Source organism: Anastrepha obliqua, chromosome 4 (genome assembly GCF_027943255.1).
Source record: "Anastrepha obliqua isolate idAnaObli1 chromosome 4, idAnaObli1_1.0, whole genome shotgun sequence".
In the NCBI taxonomy this organism is placed as follows: domain Eukaryota; kingdom Metazoa; phylum Arthropoda; class Insecta; order Diptera; family Tephritidae; genus Anastrepha; species Anastrepha obliqua.
In genome coordinates, this window is record NC_072895.1 from 125,216,564 (window position 1) to 125,235,695 (window position 19,132).

The following is a 19,132-nucleotide window of genomic DNA, read 5'->3' on the forward strand; positions in this document are numbered from 1 at the left end:
TTTACTTAATGAAATTTGTATTAATCTTACTATAAATCGGGCGATTCCATTGGATTTGACGCATCGCGTATTCTCCTTCTATTTATTGAAGAGTTTTCTTCATTAAAATCTTCCAAAATTAAAACATAACTCCAATTGTACATATTTACTTTTAATTTGTATTCCTTTCATGCACTTTTTGACAACTATAAACCACTTTTCAAACACTTCCGAAAATTTGAAAACAATAGTACAAATATCGAAATACGGGAATCAAAATGGGATCGTCGTGCATTCGATATCGAATTAATGTGTCGAGCAAACGAGAATTACAGAAAGTCACCCCTGTTTTTGTCCATGTTTATTAAAAAATTATCACGACTCCTTTCCATCATCTCATCTGCTATCAAATAAGTTAAAATTTCCATTTTTTAAGCAACACGTTCGACGAAAAATAAACATTGCAGTATTGCTGCACAGTATCAGCTAAAGAGCATCAGTAAAGTAACAGGGTTGTAATATTGCAGTAATTATTTAGCGGCTCGAACCCACTCTTTAATTTATTTTCGTCTTCTTTAGGTGGCACTTGCATTTGTTTATCTCATGTGCCCCGTTGATGCCTTTGCTCGCGGCAAATGTAACGCATATCCACTAAAAATAAAACTCCAGCATTCAGTGTTTATTTCATTCATATTTATTCATATACATATATTTCTTTGTTGATTATTTTACATTTATATCATTCATGTGTGTATTAATGTATTTATTATGTATTGTTTATTAAATATCTGACTTAATTGTAATACATTTTCTGCTCGTAGTATCATTTTTTAAAGTTCATTTAAAATTATATATTTATGTTTTTAAGTAGATTTGAAACGCCACGATATCTACTTTCTGGTTCCATAGGAAACGAGAGCATTAAAAAATTCAACTTAAATAAAAAAAGAGGAAGATATTTGGAGGGAGAAAGATCAAATTAGAACTGATTAGCCACCATTTCCTTGTGGTAAAGACTTTAATGCAATAAAAATAATAATTAACTTAAATAGAAATTATAAAGCTAGATGCATATTTCTATATATTATTACAAGTTTTTTTATTTGATAATAAATAGGTAGGTACAGTTTAAAGTTAGGATCACACTAGTCAAATTATAAACTAACTGTCATTACAACTTCCATTATTTAAAAATTTAATTACAACTTAAATGTACGACTAAAAATAATTAAAAATGATACGTTAGAAGAAAAAAAAATCATCTCTCAATTAGAGCAATTCGGATTGCCACTTAAACAAGAGTTTCAACTAAGCTTTTGAAACCTAATTCAGTTTCTTTTATTCCAAGCTATTAAAAAAAAATTGTTGTTGTAAAAATTGCAGGATGCAGAAGCATTAAAATGAGTATCGTTAAATTATTAAGTGTTTTATGTGTTGATTAAACGAAAAAATGGCACAAAAACGAGCTTGTTAAGCCAGAACTGTACAAAAAAGGGATCTAAGAGATAAGATTTATTTTGTTAATTTTCATTTACTTTGTTACTGTATTTTATCTTTTTACTTTGCTTACAAAACTAACGGACGTTTGTTTTTCAAATTTGTGTTTGAGTTACACGCAACAGGTTTGGATTTTGTTTTAGTATTTTGATGTCGAATAAATAAAACGGAAAGTCTAATTTTTGTCGTCTAAAAATTAAGAATAAAAGTTAAATATCAATACAAACTCAATTTAGTATTTATGCAACTCTATTCATTTTAGTTTTTCATGTTATTACACGCATATTATTAGTGATCAAATTCGGCTTTCGCAATTGTCATCGTTGAAAATGTCCTGCAAGCGCTGGCGTTCGTTTGGTATTGTGCATGAGAGTTGACATAGTCGTCCATGCAAATAAGCACTGATTTAGATTTTTAGTAGTTAACCAAAAAGCTTAGGAATCAAATATTTGTAGTTAGTATTAAATTTTCTATTATTCGTCTTTTCGAACATTTTCATAACGCTAAATTACTTATAAAATGAAATTAGTTTATTTATTTTTCAGCAACCACATACATACATATGCTCTATGTAAGTAATTAATTCATAAGTAATTGGTGTGTGTAAAGCAGTTCTTTGCTTGGCTGTCGCTGCTGTAGAAAATTAATACAACGTGAACACTAACTACCGAACAATTTTCATTCAATGTTACATCTACGCTTTGTTATGTGCACACAGTTCCATTTCATTCATTTTCATAATCGTTATTATTTTTGGATTTGCCATTTTTCGTTGGAGAATGCAAACAAATGTTTTTGCGCTGGAAAATCCTTCTCCCTGAAGAAAGAAGTTTGAATTCTCAGCCGTTTGCCCATCAGCCCATGAGCTCATTGGGAATTTTATTGCAAAACGCATTTGTCCTTGTCACCACTGATGTCCACCTGTTCCAACTCACGCGCAATCTCATGATCGTCCTCGATACTAAAAATATTGGAGAATAAAATTCATTACAGAATTGCTCGTGCGTTTCATTGCTTCAAAAGGAAGTGCATAACCTTAGCATAAAACATATGTAAGTGCATATACAACATTCTGTTATTTGTCTACATACGCAATTTCTTGACTATGTAAATGTTGCACCAACTGATCACGCTTGTCCACAATGGACACCAGCTCTTCCAGCAGCAGTCGCTCTTTCTCACGTTGTGCTTCCGTTTTGCGCCAATCTTCAACAGACTGTGCAGCGCGCAACTCCTGATTTAAAAGCGTGTATTTGCGCTCCAAATCGCTCTCTTGCTCACTGAAATGCGAAAGAAGTCAAAGTAGCAAATAGGTATGGAATACAGCTGCTAAAAGTTAGGCAGGATCAGAATTTTTATTTTGATCTTCCCCCAACACTTACAGTATGTTGAGCTGCATTTGTCGCCGCAGTAGGGCGTTCTTCTTGTTGACGAGCGTAAACCATTGCGACAACAATTGTTCTTCCGTTTCGTCGGTTTCTATGGCAGTGAAAAAAAAATTGTATATGATATTAAATCCGTTTATAATAGCAAATAAATATTTAAATGGTGAGGATGTTCATCAACATTTCTACAAAAATACAACGAAATTATGTAAATTTATAAAAGTAATACTCAACTGAATATGAGTAAAAATTACCAAATAAAAGTACGAATTGGGTTCAGTAAAATATATTCACATTCTGTTAAATTTAATTTTAGCAATTGTTGTATTAAAAGAACTGAATCGAAGAGGTGAATTTAGTATGTGGTGAGAGAGATTTACCAATAAAATTGATGTGTTAGGATTTTTTGTATTTGTGCTGCGCGCGACTGGTGTGCAATATTTCAAATCTAATTTGCTTAGCTAATTGTTAAGATTTTTTATTGTATTTATTGTTTCTCCTTTTGTTTACACACAAGTTGCGCGTATTATGATGCTTTTCATGTCAGACGAACAAACACTGCTACGGATAATACAATAATATTTCTACTTTTACAAGTTATAAACTGGTTTTTAATATGGATTGCGATTAGAATGTTAGAGTAACAGCGGCGTTTTAGCATTAGAACTCAGCGATGAATGCGAAAATGTATGATACAAAAGGAATTGCGGGTTTCTGTGCCAGCGCAATAGCGACCAAAATAAGTAAAGCTGTTTTTTACAGCATACGAATTGCGACAAACGCGCGATTCTAAGCGTTCAAGCTAAGCGTTTTAAGCAATGAACTATGAGCGGTGATCGGTGAGATTCCAAAGGGCGAAACGGCAACACATTATCCGCTGCGTCAAGCCGCAGCCAACCAAAAAAAAAAAAAGTCGAATAGAGAGCGGCGCTTGCATTGTGCCAGACTATTTGCTGTAAGCGAGTAAGCATTGCGCGCATGCGTTTGCGTGCGGTTCTTGTTTCATGTTTTTGTTGTTGTTGTTTTGCCGTAATTTTGTTGCTAGTAATTAGATGGTAGTTATACAAAGTTTAAGTAATTTTAACTACAGGCGTTAGGATTGGCTTAATGCAAAACAAATGTTTACCCCCACCGCCACCATCGCGACAATGGAACTGGCATCGACTTCGCGATCGTCTTCGGCTTCCGGGCGGTTCCTCGGTTCGGCATCGAATTCGCCGCATCGCATCGTCAACTTCGCTCTCAACATTACATGGCATTTGCACGTGCACCTTTGGCAGATTATCACAGGAGGAATGGTTTGAGGAAGCTGTGGTTGTTGTGTTTGTATTGGAGGAGGAGAACATAAAATTGAACGGAGCAAAAGCGTTTGTGAAATTTCGGCTACTTATAAACCTATAGTGCTGTTGTTGTTGATGCGCATGATTTCTATGATTCTCATTCGTATCGACAATACACGATTGCGAGCGTGGACGGTTGTGCGGCGGCGGGAGCTGTTGCTGTTGACTGGCGTTTTCTGCCGCATGCGCCGGTTGGCGATGATGTTGGCGTCGTCGCCGACGCCGGCGGCGAACTACACCCTTGTCAATAGCAACATCCGTCATCAACGCCGTTTGCACATCGTCAGCCGCCTCCTCATCGCTGGACAACGATGAAGGCGTCACGGAGCCCGATGATGTGCACGGAGAGGTATCTTCGCCCGAAGGCGACAATGAAAACTGACCATCGCTATCCATGTCGAGCAATTTAATACGTATACTATCACCACCACCAATACTATTGCGTATCAATTTAAGAAAAGGGTTATGCTGTGAACGATTATTACTTGGATTGCCGCCCATGACGGCACGCAGTTTCTTCTCCAGACTGCTCGCCTTCTGATCGATGGCCTCCTGTTCACGTTCGAGCGCCTCCAATTCCGATTCGATGTAGGAGAGTTTGTCGCCCTATAAAGGAGGATATAATGTTTAAACTATGAGAGATTTTAAGAACAAATTCTACCATTTACCTTCTTATCATTCTTTGGTGATATGCGCTCCATGACGGCATTGAATGACTGCAGCGGACTATTGCCGCCACTTTTACTTGTGCCATTACTGAAGCGTTCGCTTAATCTATGACTAGGACTCATCATTTTATTATTACTATTTGTTGTTGTCGATATCGCATCTACATCACGCGGCGGTGTGATCTTCTTCGAAGGCGACATTGGCATCTTTGTCGGTGAATTGCTGCCTACAGTCGGTACACCATAGTCCTCAATACCGTTGTGGATGGGCGAAATGGTACGTTCCGGTGAGAAATTCATGCGCTTCAGTTTTGTGGGTGTTGTCGGACTATCCAAGTTGGTCCCACCGCTACCACCATTAACTGATTTTGTACGAGTCTCAAGAATAATGCGTCGCGCTTGCTCACGCAAACGCTGCTGGCGTTCTTCCTGAAAGAGGAAGATGAAGATTTTTAGAATAGTAAAATAAACAATTGGTAGCAAACGGTTAAAATTCAAATATAAAACAAGGCAATCAAAAACGGCAACATCAATCGCAATCAAGCTGATTGAAACAATCGGCGATGTCGTGACGCTGCTCTTCATGTTTACTTACGTCGTTCTCGTTGCGCTCAACGCCATTGGAAATTTTCAGTTTTTCAAACATCAGCTTAGCTTTTTCGCTCATTTCCTTGTGACGGGACAAAATGCGCTGTGGTGTTTTAATTTTTAAATTTTTTTTTTTTTTTAATTTTAATTTTTTTTTTTTGTTGATTCGATGAATGGGCAGGTAGATGAATATTGAACCGAAAACGATAAGCCGAAAACGAAAGCCAAAATCAAAGCATAAAAATCAAAAATTTGCTCAGACAAAGCGAAATTGATTTAAAGTAAATATAAGAACTTAACTACAAATAACTCGAACTAGAACGAAGCATTGAAAAAGAACAAATTACAATATACAAAATTTCTGCGAAAATAAATAAACTAATAATTCTCAGCTAAAAACTGTAGAAAATGTAATTAATTATAATTAAGGATGTTAAAATTAATATTAAAACCTCAGCTCAGCAATAAACTTTATGACAAATCGTTATGTGCGCAATACTCACATTCGCCGCATTTGGATCCAGCACTGTGGGGGAATTGGGCGCCACCTGTTGCTTCTCCGATTGCACCAAATTCGATTTGTTATTCGACTCATCTGTTGAAGCACCAACACCAGTTTCGCCACTGCCATCGCCGCTATTTGTGTTCTCCTTATCGTCGATATGCGGCGACTGGTTACCCATGTGACCATGATGTGTTGCATTTATCGAGTTCTTGTCCTTCGTAGGCGAAAGCACTTTACCCAAAATATTCTTCGACCCAGAGAGTATTAAATTCTTCACATCCTTTTTCGCTGTAGGCGAAGGCTGTGCGGGCGTTGAATTGTTTTTCGCCTCAATACCGAAGATTTCGTCATCTAGCGAATTTTGGTGTAACAACTGCGCCTTCAAATGGCTTAAATTGAGTAGATTCTGCGAAAGGTTGTCCGACTTGTAATTGCCAATCACATAACTCGACTCGTCGGATGTGGGCCCTGCGTACGCGACAGAAGTCAAACGAGAAATTCATTTCATTAAAAAAAATATACAGACAAGTATGAAAATAGTTTTATTGGCTTGCTTTGATATTTTGAAAAGTGTAAATTGAAATATTGCGCTTCGTTTCGCTTACCAATTTGCTCAATTTGCAATTGCTTGCCTGTGAAATGCGCACGCAACTGATGGAGATACGTCATGACAGCCAATTTGTCGGGCACTGCCAGTAAACTCATGTCACGCGGCTCAATGACGCGCGGGATGCCCAGCGATTCGGCGGCATCGAAGGCTGTGCGACAATTGCCCACCACATCGTGGGCGGAGAGTTTTGACATGTCACTGAAAGGAAAGCAGGAAGTGCAAAGCAAAATTAAAACGAATAACAGATCAAAAGGCCGTCGAATTATTTAATTGGAATTCGTTTACTCACATCAGATCGGGTTCAAAGTGATGAATGATCGCACAAAATGCCATGCCGTTGCGCCAGCTGGTCGTTAGATTGGTCACCTTCACATTAGGGTAGTCTTTCGCCACATCTTTACACCATTCCAGCAAGTCCTGACCTGGTGTATTCTCTTTCAACACAATCTTTTCCACCGGCTTAGCAGTACCGTTCACCTGTAGACTATTGTTGCTGTTAATGCTACTCAAATTGTTGTTGTTTGTGTTGTTGAAGCTCTTGGACGTGTTATTGCTATTATTAGTATTGCTGTTGTTGTCATGTTCATAACTCTTCTTCAAATTAAGCGGCTGTAGTTCGGCGCGTTTCGTATCGTTCCGCGCCGGTTTAGGTGGCGCTACGCTGCTAGCGTTCGTCGATTTGCTCTTCAACTCCTCGCTCTCAGCAGCCTTATTTGGAGCAGTTGCTGTTGCTGCAACAAGAGGCGCCATGGACAGCAAAGAGCTGAGTGTTATAGATTTGTTGTTGCTGATTTTTGTTGGTTTTTGGTCAGGTTTGGTTTCTCCTGCTTTTTCTCCATCACCACAGCTAGCAACAACAGCAGCGTTGGCCACCACTTTGCCGATTTCGCCATTTTGCTGTGCTGACTCCCCGCTTTTGCTAGCACTGCTGCTTTTGGTGTCTTGAAAGTTGATTGCTCGACGTGCCCCAGTTTCATTAACTTGGTTCGACTTGCGTTCAGTCGTCTTGGTAGTGGCAGCGGCGATTGGAGTGGATGTAAGAATTTTGGTCTTCACTGACGTCGGGACACTGGCACTGACACTGACACTGGCTTCTTCCAATTTGGCAGGAGTCAGCGCAGGAACTTGATAATTCAACTTTTTGTCAGCGTCAGCACTTTCCTTCTCGGACTGCTGCTCCTGCTGCATTTCAGCTTGTACGGCGCTGGCGCTGGGCGTTTTGAGCAGCTCTTCACTCGCGTCGAAGCCAAATTGTTTCTCTGATTCGAATTCAAAATTCAAACGATTATGTTCGGCCAATGGAGTTGGATCTTCGGACAAGGAAGGAACTACGCATACACATATATACGAGCATATACAAACGGTTATCACATTAGGTGGTGAATGTTTTGCATGTATTTAGGTTTGTGGGGATGGGGTATGTTGAAGTAAGTGTCAGTTTTGTTGTTGGTATGACAGCAATAATGCATAAAACAGAAAATAAAACATCAAAAACAAATAGAGAACACAAACATTTACAGTAAGAGAGTTTAATTGATTATTGAACAGTTATAAAAAGCGATAAATATATTAAACGATTTGTTGTGAGAAGATTTAATTTAACAGACGGTTACAATAAGTTTGAGAGACAAGAGAGAAAGAGAAACGGGTGAGAAAAAATGTAGACACAATTAATTTCGAAGACATACAAATTACTGTTTTTAGGGAAATTTTCAGCTCTTTCAGTGGTTGTTTATTTATACAATTGCTTGTATATTCGCCATTTTTCCAATAACAGCAAGCATTGAATTAATTTTGATAATGATGAGGAATTTTTGTTTTCAATTGAAAACTGAAAATTACCTGTTGAAAATGGCTACGGTCTAAATTTACCCTCTGTAAAAAAACATCTCTTCAAGTTTTTTTTTTTAAGTCTCAGTCTCCAAATGTTTAAAATCATTGTCTTTAGAAAGTTAAGATTTTGTATCGCAATTTGCAAAAAAAAAAAACGTGGATGTCAGAGCTCACAAAGCTACAAAACTAAATTGTTTTAAGAATCTAATATACATATCTGCCTCTCCTCCATGGGAATTAGGAAAACAATAAAGCAAATATCTACTTTTACCAAATTGTCAATTCTATACATTTTTTTATTCTATAAATTAAAAAAATTCTTATAAATGCAGCTGTAACTACGTGTTATCTAATTCTGAATGGACCGAATTTAAAACAACTCCTTAATATACGCTAAGCTTATATTGCTTTTTCTGAGTTGTTCGCCAGCACACGTACATATGCATGTATGCACCATTCCATCCTACTCTCGTTGAGAGTATTTTCCAGTACTACGGAAGGGACTACTAATACTTGTATACAAAGTGTCCAAAACTCCAATACCTAAACTAAATACTAAATATTAACTATGACAGTTACAGGACAAACATAAAACCAAAACCGACAAAAGAATTATAAGTACTAGAGAACTATGAAAATTCGGTACGCACCACTCAATGGCGTTGGCAGGTCCATACAACCGTTTAAGCTAGTCGTCATCTGCTCCAACTGTTGTGTGAAATCAAATAAATGATCCGAAATATCACCCGAACTCTCCAAATCGGGTATATCCTCTAAGTCGTCCAGAGGAGCAACATCGCAGTTATTGTTGACAGACATCAAAGAAACGACGCTTTGCATATCTTCATCGCTGCGATTGAAAAATGAGAGAAGATTAACATACAAAATTCTATAGCTTTATAAAGGGTGGTTAAGTTTCAAAGGCCGGTGTTGATTTTGAATAAAATACAATTTTTTAAGAAATTATTGTCATTTCTCTTTATTATGATAATATTGGTATGGCTCAATTACGTATGGAACAAAATATCGGCCAAATGGCCGCCGCGGCCTCGGCGGCATACCTCCATCCGATGTTCCAAATTTTCGATGACGCATAATTAAGATTCTATGCCGTTAGTGTGCAGAATTATCTCACCCTTTAGCTCTTGAATAGTTGCTCGCTTATCGACGTATACCTTTTCTTTCAAATAACCCCAAAGAAAGAAGTCCAACGGTGTCGTTGACGTTTAGGTATGGTTCACATTCAACATCGGCCCTTGAAATTTAACCACCCTTTATTACGGGCTTTTGAGTTTAGTGTGTTTCCAAATAAATCTTATTTTCGCATTTGCAGCATCCACAGATGTTACTGACACACACACACTCCCATACATATGGTTGGCATACTCACGTTGCTTTGCCCTCGCGCAGGAACACACAGCTGATTGTCAATTCTAATTCTGCAGCAGTAATCTTCCGCGAGGTTGGCTTTAGGCTGAGCGTGAAGCTTTGCTGTGTCGACTCTATACTAGCGTATTTTCGCATATTTATGCTCGCCGAGGCTAGAACACGCTTCTTGCCGAGCGGTGTAATCTATAAAAAAGCAATTTAGCGCGTATTAGTGATAATATAAAAAAAAATACACGTATATATAATAATTATATAAAGATTTTTTTTTCGAGGTCTTTGAAGGAGAACCAGATGGGATGAGGCAAATGGGTAGTTTGTTGTTCGTGCTTTGGCACGTGCCCGAGTTTTAATTCACAATAACACCGAAAATTTGCGTGCAACGTGATCATATCACAAATTCATAGCAATTCACATGTTGTCAATATTGACTGCTCAAAGAGCTGACACAGTGTCGCGCGCTACAATAAATTATGGTGAAAAAGTATTTGAAGTCTAAAAACTCAAATGCGATATAATTTAACATACAAATCTAATGGAAGCTTGAAAGCAAAAACCCAATCTTGGTAAGCAAGAATTTTTGCAAATTCTGTATCAGGTTTTCAGTTTTAGAAAGAGTTTTAAACCTAATTTAATTCGTAAAAAAGTTGAAAATCAGTTCGAAAACTGGCACTGGATTAAAACTTAGCAAGGGAACCTAACTGAGGCGAATGCAGCAGCTGAATGTGTCGGCGATTGACAACCATTCGGAAGTGCACGGTTCGAATCTCCATGCATAAAATATCCAATGATAGAAAAAGTTGTTCCTTATTTAAATTTAAAGAAAGAAAGAAAACAAACACACACCCCGACAAATATGCAACGTCTAAGTCCCTTCAACAATTGGACATTTTCATACTAGAATTTGTATTGCTTCTAATATTTCTTATATATAGGGTTATTCAATAGGTGCGCTGCAACTTTTTTCCGATAGTGAGGGCGAACGACGCAATATTTTTTATTTTTCGCTTGTCATTTGTAAACTTCATTTGTATACATTTCATCATGGAACGCTACACACTTGAGCAACGATTGCAAATCGTGCAAATTTTTTATGAAAATAATCGTTCTGTTGCTGCTACTTTAAGAGCATTACGGCTATTTTAAAAGCCGTCCCGTTTTGAGGTAATGTGAAGTCATTGGTCTACAGTAACAAGCCGGCGACGATTTGTCAGTTCAGAGCCAATATTGAACGCGAAATTGCTGGAATTTCGGCTCATTTATGCAAAAGAGTGGTCGAAAATTGGGTTCAACGATTGGACTTCGTAAAACGTACACGCGGTGGTCATGCAAAAGAAATCGAATTCCATACTTAAATGTAAATGTTCAAACTCGATAATAAAAAAAAAATTAGTTAAAAAGGTCAAACCGTTTGTGTTTTATTCAAAAAAGTTCAAAAGTTGAAGCGCTCTTACTGAAAAACCCTATATATCTGTAGATTCAATTATTATGCATACAATCGCTAGCAGTGGCGAGTCAGTTAAACAAATTTGCAAATTTTTATTGTTAACTAATTTCTAATTATATACAGAATTTTAAATTTAATTCTAAAATATTCATACACATTCCTTTCATTTACATACAACTTTCTTTTCAACCAATTTTCTCCGAAACTAAGGCAATGTCTGATTCGCGTCAAGACACCAAGGAATGCCACAGTGCCGTGACGACGCCACATAGTCGTTGACCGCCACCTTAGCTGCGAGCTGCGTTACAACGCCTTAGGCTACGCAATAAAAGTGCCTCGTTTCATTATTTAAATTAATTTTATTGAAATGTAAACATGAGTGTGTACGTGACTTTTAAACGTGGCAGATGAAAAGTTCGCCACGAATTTTGGATGAATTTGAAATATGTGGAATATTAAAAATAATAAAAGAGTTTATACCATCGTACCGCTCTCGATGTTTATTAATTGACTTAAAACCACTTGATAGCAGACGATCTATTCTATCGTGCTCATTTATTATCCGTATCATTTCTGGATCTATTGATTGTCCTTCCCTTTTAAGTAAAATTCAATTTAATATACCCAATATGAGGCTCCGACAGTATGAAACCTTTAAAATTGGCTTCTCGAGAACCAACTATGGGGTGAATGCTCCGATTCCTAGGACATGTGCAGATTTAAATATGTTTTTCAATTCTTCTGGTGCTGATTTTACATGGCCGTATGGCATCTTAGTCAATCATCTTAAATCGTTCTTTTCATAGTATACTACTAAACTATTGTACATTAGCTTAATATAGTCTGTAAGAATGTATCCATTCAAAGACAATAAATAAATAAATAAATAAATAAATAAAAAAAAAAAAAAAAAAAAATTTGTTTAGCGACTTGACCGATTATTCTGACTGTTGGTGAGCAAATACCTATTACGAAAACACTCGATATAGTGAAAAAAATTGTTTGTATAATACTGGCAATATACTCGTACAAGAATTATCTGAATATTGTGCATAGATTATGGGCACAATAGAACTTAAGATCCAGGTGCATAGCTCTCTTCCATATCTATTAATGCGTCGGTTGCGTGAAAACCTTTATTAGCAAAAAAGTCAAAATTTGCGGCGAGATAACTCTTGCTCTTTGCACCATGAGAATGCTCTATCTCGCACTACTTTGTTTGATATACAAATAAATAAATATGCAGTTCTAAAACATCCGCTTTCACCTGAATTAGCTGCGCGTGACTACCGGCTATTCAGTAAACAAAAAGACCTTTACCTATTCGAATTCACACTTTCATGTCGAAAGGGAGATTACTTTATAGTTGAAGAACGTAATATGCATATATCTTTCAATTTCATCACAGCAGCATGAATAGTTATTTTAACTTCCCGCACTTACTTTGCTTTCCTTGTAATAAATATTAGTCGAGATTGTTTCAGATTCAGCAACAGCAGGTGCTGACTATGAATTTATCACATTTCAACACGGCTGTAAACTATCGATCGCATGTCCTAGTTCAAGACCAATTTTAACGAGGAATCGCCATATACAGCACAACAAATTTATGAACTTTTCAGCAAAATTTAGTAAACGACAAGCGTTTGCAAAGTAAAACTACAAGTACTCGTATATCGGTATGAATACGGTACGAGAGGTACGTTCATACATATGTACATACATGCAAACAAGTGTATGCGTATGGATGTAGAACTATAAGTAACAATCAATAAAAATCAACCTTGAAATATTAGAAATGCCACACAAGCGCCAGCAGAGCGGTGAAAGCTAACGTCGTGTTGACATCCTTACAAAAAAAATAAAAAAAAGCACAATCAACTACTGAGTGGCAATGAGGACTAACCTCATGTTACAAATGAAACAACAAAACAAAAAAACAAGTAAATGAACAAACTGCTCTTTCAGTCATTGAAAAGGTCAATAGGAGCGGAAGGCCTTAAACAGAAAGGGTCCAACAACAAACAATAATACAAACAACAAACAACCCAACTGGGTGACGCCTTTGCTATGTATTTTGACGAAAACAGCTATTTCAATTACAGGTGGCATTTAGTTATAATGCAGGTGCAGGGACTAGGCCAACATGCGATCGAAATGTCCTTGATATGAGTCCACGTTGAAAGGCGTAATTGAAGCATTTTAAGTGCAGTAAACATAACGACTACTCATTAGGCCGCATTTGAAGAGAGCGTCAAATCTAACGAACAATCAAAAAAATGAAAAAGGGGGGAAACAGTGAAAAGTATTGTGGCCCTCACGAAAGCTGAACTTTATTGAATGTAAATAATTAATTACACGGTGCAACACTGAAAATACACCTGATAAATTACAAACTGTAGGTTGTTTATATTGTCGAATAATGCATAAAAATATTTTTGTCATATTTTTGTACCCTCCAATTTTTATTTATTTATAAAAAAACGTTTTTTCAGACTTTGCGCGGTAATCTACGGATATCTCAGTCATTTTTTCACCGATTTTCAATATTTTATATGTTTTGAAAATGATATTGTCAGACGTCAGACCTTTCAAATGATGTACAACAAGTAATTATTCAAACTAGTTAGTTGTGATTTTTATTTGATTAAACCTGGAGAAAGTGCTTTTTTATCATTTTTTTAATTTTAACAATTTTTTATTGCATAATTTTACAACAAAATTAAAGATGTTTGTTAATATTCTTTAAGTGCATTTATTAACGAAGAAATTAATGTATTACTTTCAATAATCGGACAAAAATTGCGTAAACTACACTAGTTTTTCGTTAATAGAAATAGAAAAATAGAAATCATTTTCTACAAGATTCCATTGTTTTAATCGTGATGCCAAAACCTCAGCATGTCTGTATGAGAGTTCTAGATCACGTACTAAATCGTTCATATCTGAATTCGAAACAAAATGCCGCTCTTTTGATTCTAACGCAGCTGTGATAAAAGGTTCATCACTATGTGAACTATTAGATGAACTGTTATCACCGCTTCTTGAATCATCTACTTTTTTTACTTCAGTTAGCTTGTTTTCATTTTCTCTTAAAGATGGTTTCGTAGCAGTTAGCACTTCGGGATACTTTATACTGTTACGTGTTTTGAAGCGCTGACCTTGGAGGTTGGTTTGGCAAAAGTAGCAGTCTCCTGGTCTGTGAATGACTTGATGATGCCAAACCATTGGGCTCGAAAATGGCAAACGATCTTGAAAACACTGACTAGATTTCCACTTTTTTACTGATATGGAGCACTTGGAACATATATATTCTGGTTCATACCAGCGACTTTCACTATAATTGCGCTCAAAGTGAAGATTATATGCTTCAACCACGATAGTATTTGTTTTTAATTCACGGCGATGTTGTTTATCAACAAATAAACCGAAAACGTAGCAGAAATTATTGCGTTTGTCAGACATCTTTAACTAACTTATAAACAATTTTAACAAAAAAACACACTTGAGAAAAACGCGATTTTGGAAGAAGGAGATAAAAAGGCACTGCCAACCAAAGACTGGTCTAATATTATAGCTGTTTCAGACTAAGGTGCGTTTCATAACTATAGGACACATAACATGAATATTTAATCTTTACTCCAAAAAAAAAAAATAGTTTAAAAAAACTAAAAAACACGCTTTTATTGCTAATCGAACTAAAAAGTAGAAAATAAATTTTAATGACAAAGGGACCTATAATGAAGTAATAGCAAATCGAACGATCAGTCATAGTCAACTACCTCAGAACAGAATTATAACAACAATTAAGATACAAATAGAGTAATTCAAATTAGAGTTAAAAGCGTGGGATGCATTTTGCTTCACTTTCATAACCTTCTGTACATAGGTAGTTGCCAATAGAATGATTGTAATATTATATTTACTATATCAAGCATCCCACGCTTTTAACTCTAATTTGAATTACTCTATTTGTATCTTAATTTTTGTTATAATTCTGTTCTGAGGTAGTTGACTATGACTGATCGTTCGATTTGCTATTACTTCATTATAGGTCCCTTTGTCATTAAAATTTATTTTCTACTTCTTAGTTCGATTAGCAATAAAAGCGTGTTTTTTAGTTTTTTTAAACTATTTTTTATTTTCTACTTTTTAGTTCGATTAGCAAAAAAGCGTGTTTTTTAGTTTTTTTTAACTATTTTTTATTTTTAGTATATGTAGGTGTTTACTATTACACAACCGCACACTAAATACTAGCCTCAATGGTGGTGTGGAAACTAAAAATTCCCAATTTTTGTTTAAAAAAATACCCAATTCATGTTTCTACCGGTGTGGCAATATTGGCAAATGTTATAAAAAATGCACATTTTTCAGCGCTTTCACGAGAAAAAGAGTTTCCCATCTAGTCATCTATGTTGTGTGTTCCGAGTCGATCAGATTTTTAGAAGCCAGTGAAAATTAAGCTCAAAGATTCCGTTACATACATACAACCCGAGCTAATAAAAGTGTGTTAATTATTCTATTTGTATCTTAATTTTTGTTATAATTTTGTTCTGAGGTAGTTGACTGTGACTGATCGTTCGATTTGCTATTGCTTCATTATAGGCCTCTTTGTTATTAAAATTTATTTTCTACTTTTTAGTTCGATTAGCAAAAACGCGTATTTTTTAGTTTCTTTAAACTATGTTTTTTTATTATGAATGAAAATTATCGTTATCATTGCAGTCAGTGAATAAATGATTCGATATATTCGTGTTATATTTAATTCCTTTCTTATCAATTGTGAGTCTAAAGCTATGCAGTTATCGGCCGTGATAAAGAAGTAATCGGGATGAAGAACTTATTTCGTAGAGGGAGTCTGAAAAACTAATTTACAAGAATAAATAAAGATTTTTCATTTTACAACCAAATTCACATTACTTTTTGCCCACAGTAAAAAAAAAATAAAATATTAATCCTGGCAATCCTAATAAGGATAATGGAAAACTTTTATCAAATTATTGCATTGTCATCGTTCCTTGATAGGTATGCAAAATTTCAAGTCAATCAGATTTTTAGAAGTCAGTGAAAATTAAGCTCAAAGATTCCGTTACATATATACATACAACCCGACCTAATAAAAGTGTGTTAATATGTAGGTACTCTGTAAAAATAAATGAATATATGGAATAATACCATTATTCTTCTTAGTATCAATAAACAACAACTTTTCCTCGTGGTGTTTTTGTGTTTGTTTGTACCGTTACTTTGAGCACGAGTCAGAGTAATTCGTTACTACTTTTGCCGTTTCATAACTATAGAACGCATTAGGAATTGAAGCTTTAAAGTGCATTAATGTGTTCGCTGAGTACAACTTTTAATTTAAATCGTTTTTAAGTAAATAAATATCAATATGCCACGCGGTTCAAAACTTACCGAATTAGAGAGAGGTAAAATTACTGCGAGGGAGGAGGAAATCGCGCGAAATTTATGTCGCAAAATTATGTAGAAACACGTAAACCTTTCATTTGTAATTTATGATAAATTGTCATTGTCAAACATTTATTGTCAATACATAAAGAATGCAGTGATTTTTCCAAGTAAATAATCATTAAAGACAAAAACTATGGTTCCACAAATGGATAGATATTCAAGGCATTTTTTTCTATTTACGGAAAACTAGTGTAGTTTACGCAATTTTTATCCGATTATTGAAAGTAATACATTAATTTCTTCGTTAATAAATGCACTCAAAGAATATTAACAAACATCTTTAATTTTGTTGTAAAATTATGCAATAAAAAATTGTTAAAATTAAAAAAATGATAAAAAAAGCACTTTCTCCAGGTTTAATCAAATAAAAATCACAACTAACTAGTTTGAATAATTACTTGGTACATCATTTGAAAGGTCTGACGTCTGACAATATCATTTTCAAAACATATAAAATATTGAAAATCGGTGAAAAAATGACTGAGATATCCGTAGATTACCGCGCAAAGTCTGAAAAAACGGTTTTTTATAAATAAATAAAAATTGGAGGGTACAAAAAATATAACAAAAATATATTTATGCATTATTCGACCATATAAACAACCTACAGTGTGTAATTTGTCAGGTGTATTTCGTTTTTTTTGTAGCACAGTGTTATTCATTCACTTCCATTCAGTTTTATTAATTGTCATTGTTCGTTGTTCTCGCGCAAGTCAAGTGTATCAAAGAAATTAGCATTTGTTTTGACTTGAGCGGCAAATGAGAGTAAATGGGATTTTTGATGAAATTGCGTTTTCAAATTTCACGTATGTATGTATGTATGTATGCAGGTAGAAATTCTTGCAACTCTAAAAACATTTATAGGAAAGATTAACTCAGTATTGCTTTCAGCGGCCTACTCCTATTGTGTTTACCAAACTTTACGTAATTTAATATTTAATAAGGATGAAATATCCTTGATTGAAACATATGTACATATATATTATACATACACTGGTGGTCGTGGTGTTGGAGACAACATAAAAATATTGATTAGATGAACCACGCTATTATTAATTTAAATTCAAGGAATTCGGTTATTCTGCATAACTTTTTTTTTGCAAATAGCCGTCATTGTCCTAATAGATAGTTCGAGCCTCTGAAGAGTTGGCTTTTACTAAACCACAGTGCCGCAGAGACACACATACACACAGGAATCACCTTCGGTCAGCAAGGAGTGTTGTGTCATAAATTATTGTTTCCATTAAGCTCTTAGTAAATTGAGTGCAGATAACAAAGCAGCAGCAACAAATGACCTGCCTCGGTGGAACAGTAATATCCTCGTAATACAAAACAATCTCCTTGACATATATAAAGTTGTTTGCGGTGCAAATTTTTACGCAGGGAATATTATATAATATGTATATACTACAATAAGCAACTATCTGTAATATAAGTAAATATACGACAAGGACTTTCTCACATACTTGTAGGGCAAAAAATAGTACATAGTGGCTGTACTTAGACCTGCCATAAGTTCTGTTACAAGTTAAGTCCGTATTACATATGAAATTATAACACTATTTAATGCAGTTAGATTCATTTAATAATGCCGTTCGTTAAACTTAGTCCCGGTGAAATACAGTTGTTTGGTGACTGAACATCAATACTTTGTGTTCTCTGCCCGTCTTTGGAATACCTTACTTCAAAAAATTAAACGTATAAAAGAGAGTTCGCGCTTCAAACATAAATTGCTTCGTTACCTTGCCGAATATTGCTGAATGTACTCAAATGATTTCTCATTATTTCAATCTATTCCAATTAAACACTACTCCTACTACTGTTTCTATCTTACTTTACTTTCCTTTTTTAATACCTTCTCCAACTGCAACTTCTCTACCACTAGCTACAATTTTAATTTTGATTTTATTGTTAATCCTTTTGTCTACGATTTAATTTTGTAAACTATTCTTAAGGTCAATCATTGTAAAAATAACCCATGGTTGTATGTTTGACTTTAATAATAAAAAAAAAGTTTAATTTTCATTCGAAAAGGTCACCATTTACAAGCCTTCAAACAATTAGGCCATTCAGCTATTCCAGCGCGCTCGGTTTCCGTGGATATTGAGATTTGAGACTCTCCAAATTTCTGTGAGGTCTTTGTCAGGCATTGTTCTCTAATTCTGACCACATACTGTAGTCCAATTGATTCAGATATTGACTTCCAGACGGCCAATCTTCTGCGGCGACGAACCCAGGAATATTGTTTTTTAGTGATAACGATCCCAAGCATCGAAGCTGAAGCTGTGTGCAGTGAAACAGCAAAACGGGATTGAAATGTGGGATTGGCTTTCACAGTCGCCCGATGCCAACCCAATTGAAAATGTTTAGGCAGTAGTTAAGTAAAAACTCAAAGGTAAACAAATATGAACGGTCAAGCAGT

General features: G+C 35.4%; 1 protein-coding gene across 14 annotated transcripts in view; it reads right to left on the bottom strand.

Annotated features, from left to right (window-relative positions):
- Positions 1-650: 650 nt before the first annotated feature.
- LOC129246400 (EH domain-binding protein 1) overlaps positions 651-19,132 on the bottom strand; it is an 88,078-nt gene continuing 69,596 nt past the window's right edge. For 11 of the 14 annotated variants that reach the window (XM_054885195.1, XM_054885193.1, XM_054885202.1 and 8 more), the window contains exons 4-14: positions 9,796-9,977; positions 9,056-9,255; positions 6,862-7,900; positions 6,568-6,770; positions 5,961-6,430; positions 5,465-5,560; positions 4,870-5,298; positions 3,988-4,807; positions 2,859-2,955; positions 2,568-2,756; positions 651-2,437 (exon numbers count right to left, since the gene is read on the bottom strand). In XM_054885195.1, the coding sequence (XP_054741170.1) occupies positions 2,356-2,437; positions 2,568-2,756; positions 2,859-2,955; positions 3,988-4,807; positions 4,870-5,298; positions 5,465-5,560; positions 5,961-6,430; positions 6,568-6,770; positions 6,862-7,900; positions 9,056-9,255; positions 9,796-9,977 (3,807 nt within the window). In that variant the 3' untranslated portion in view covers positions 651-2,355. The remainder of the gene's footprint in view (positions 2,438-2,567; positions 2,757-2,858; positions 2,956-3,987; positions 4,808-4,869; positions 5,299-5,464; positions 5,561-5,960; positions 6,431-6,567; positions 6,771-6,861; positions 7,901-9,055; positions 9,256-9,795; positions 9,978-19,132) is intronic. The other 3 variants (XM_054885204.1, XM_054885206.1, XM_054885205.1) reach the window with 3 other exon arrangements.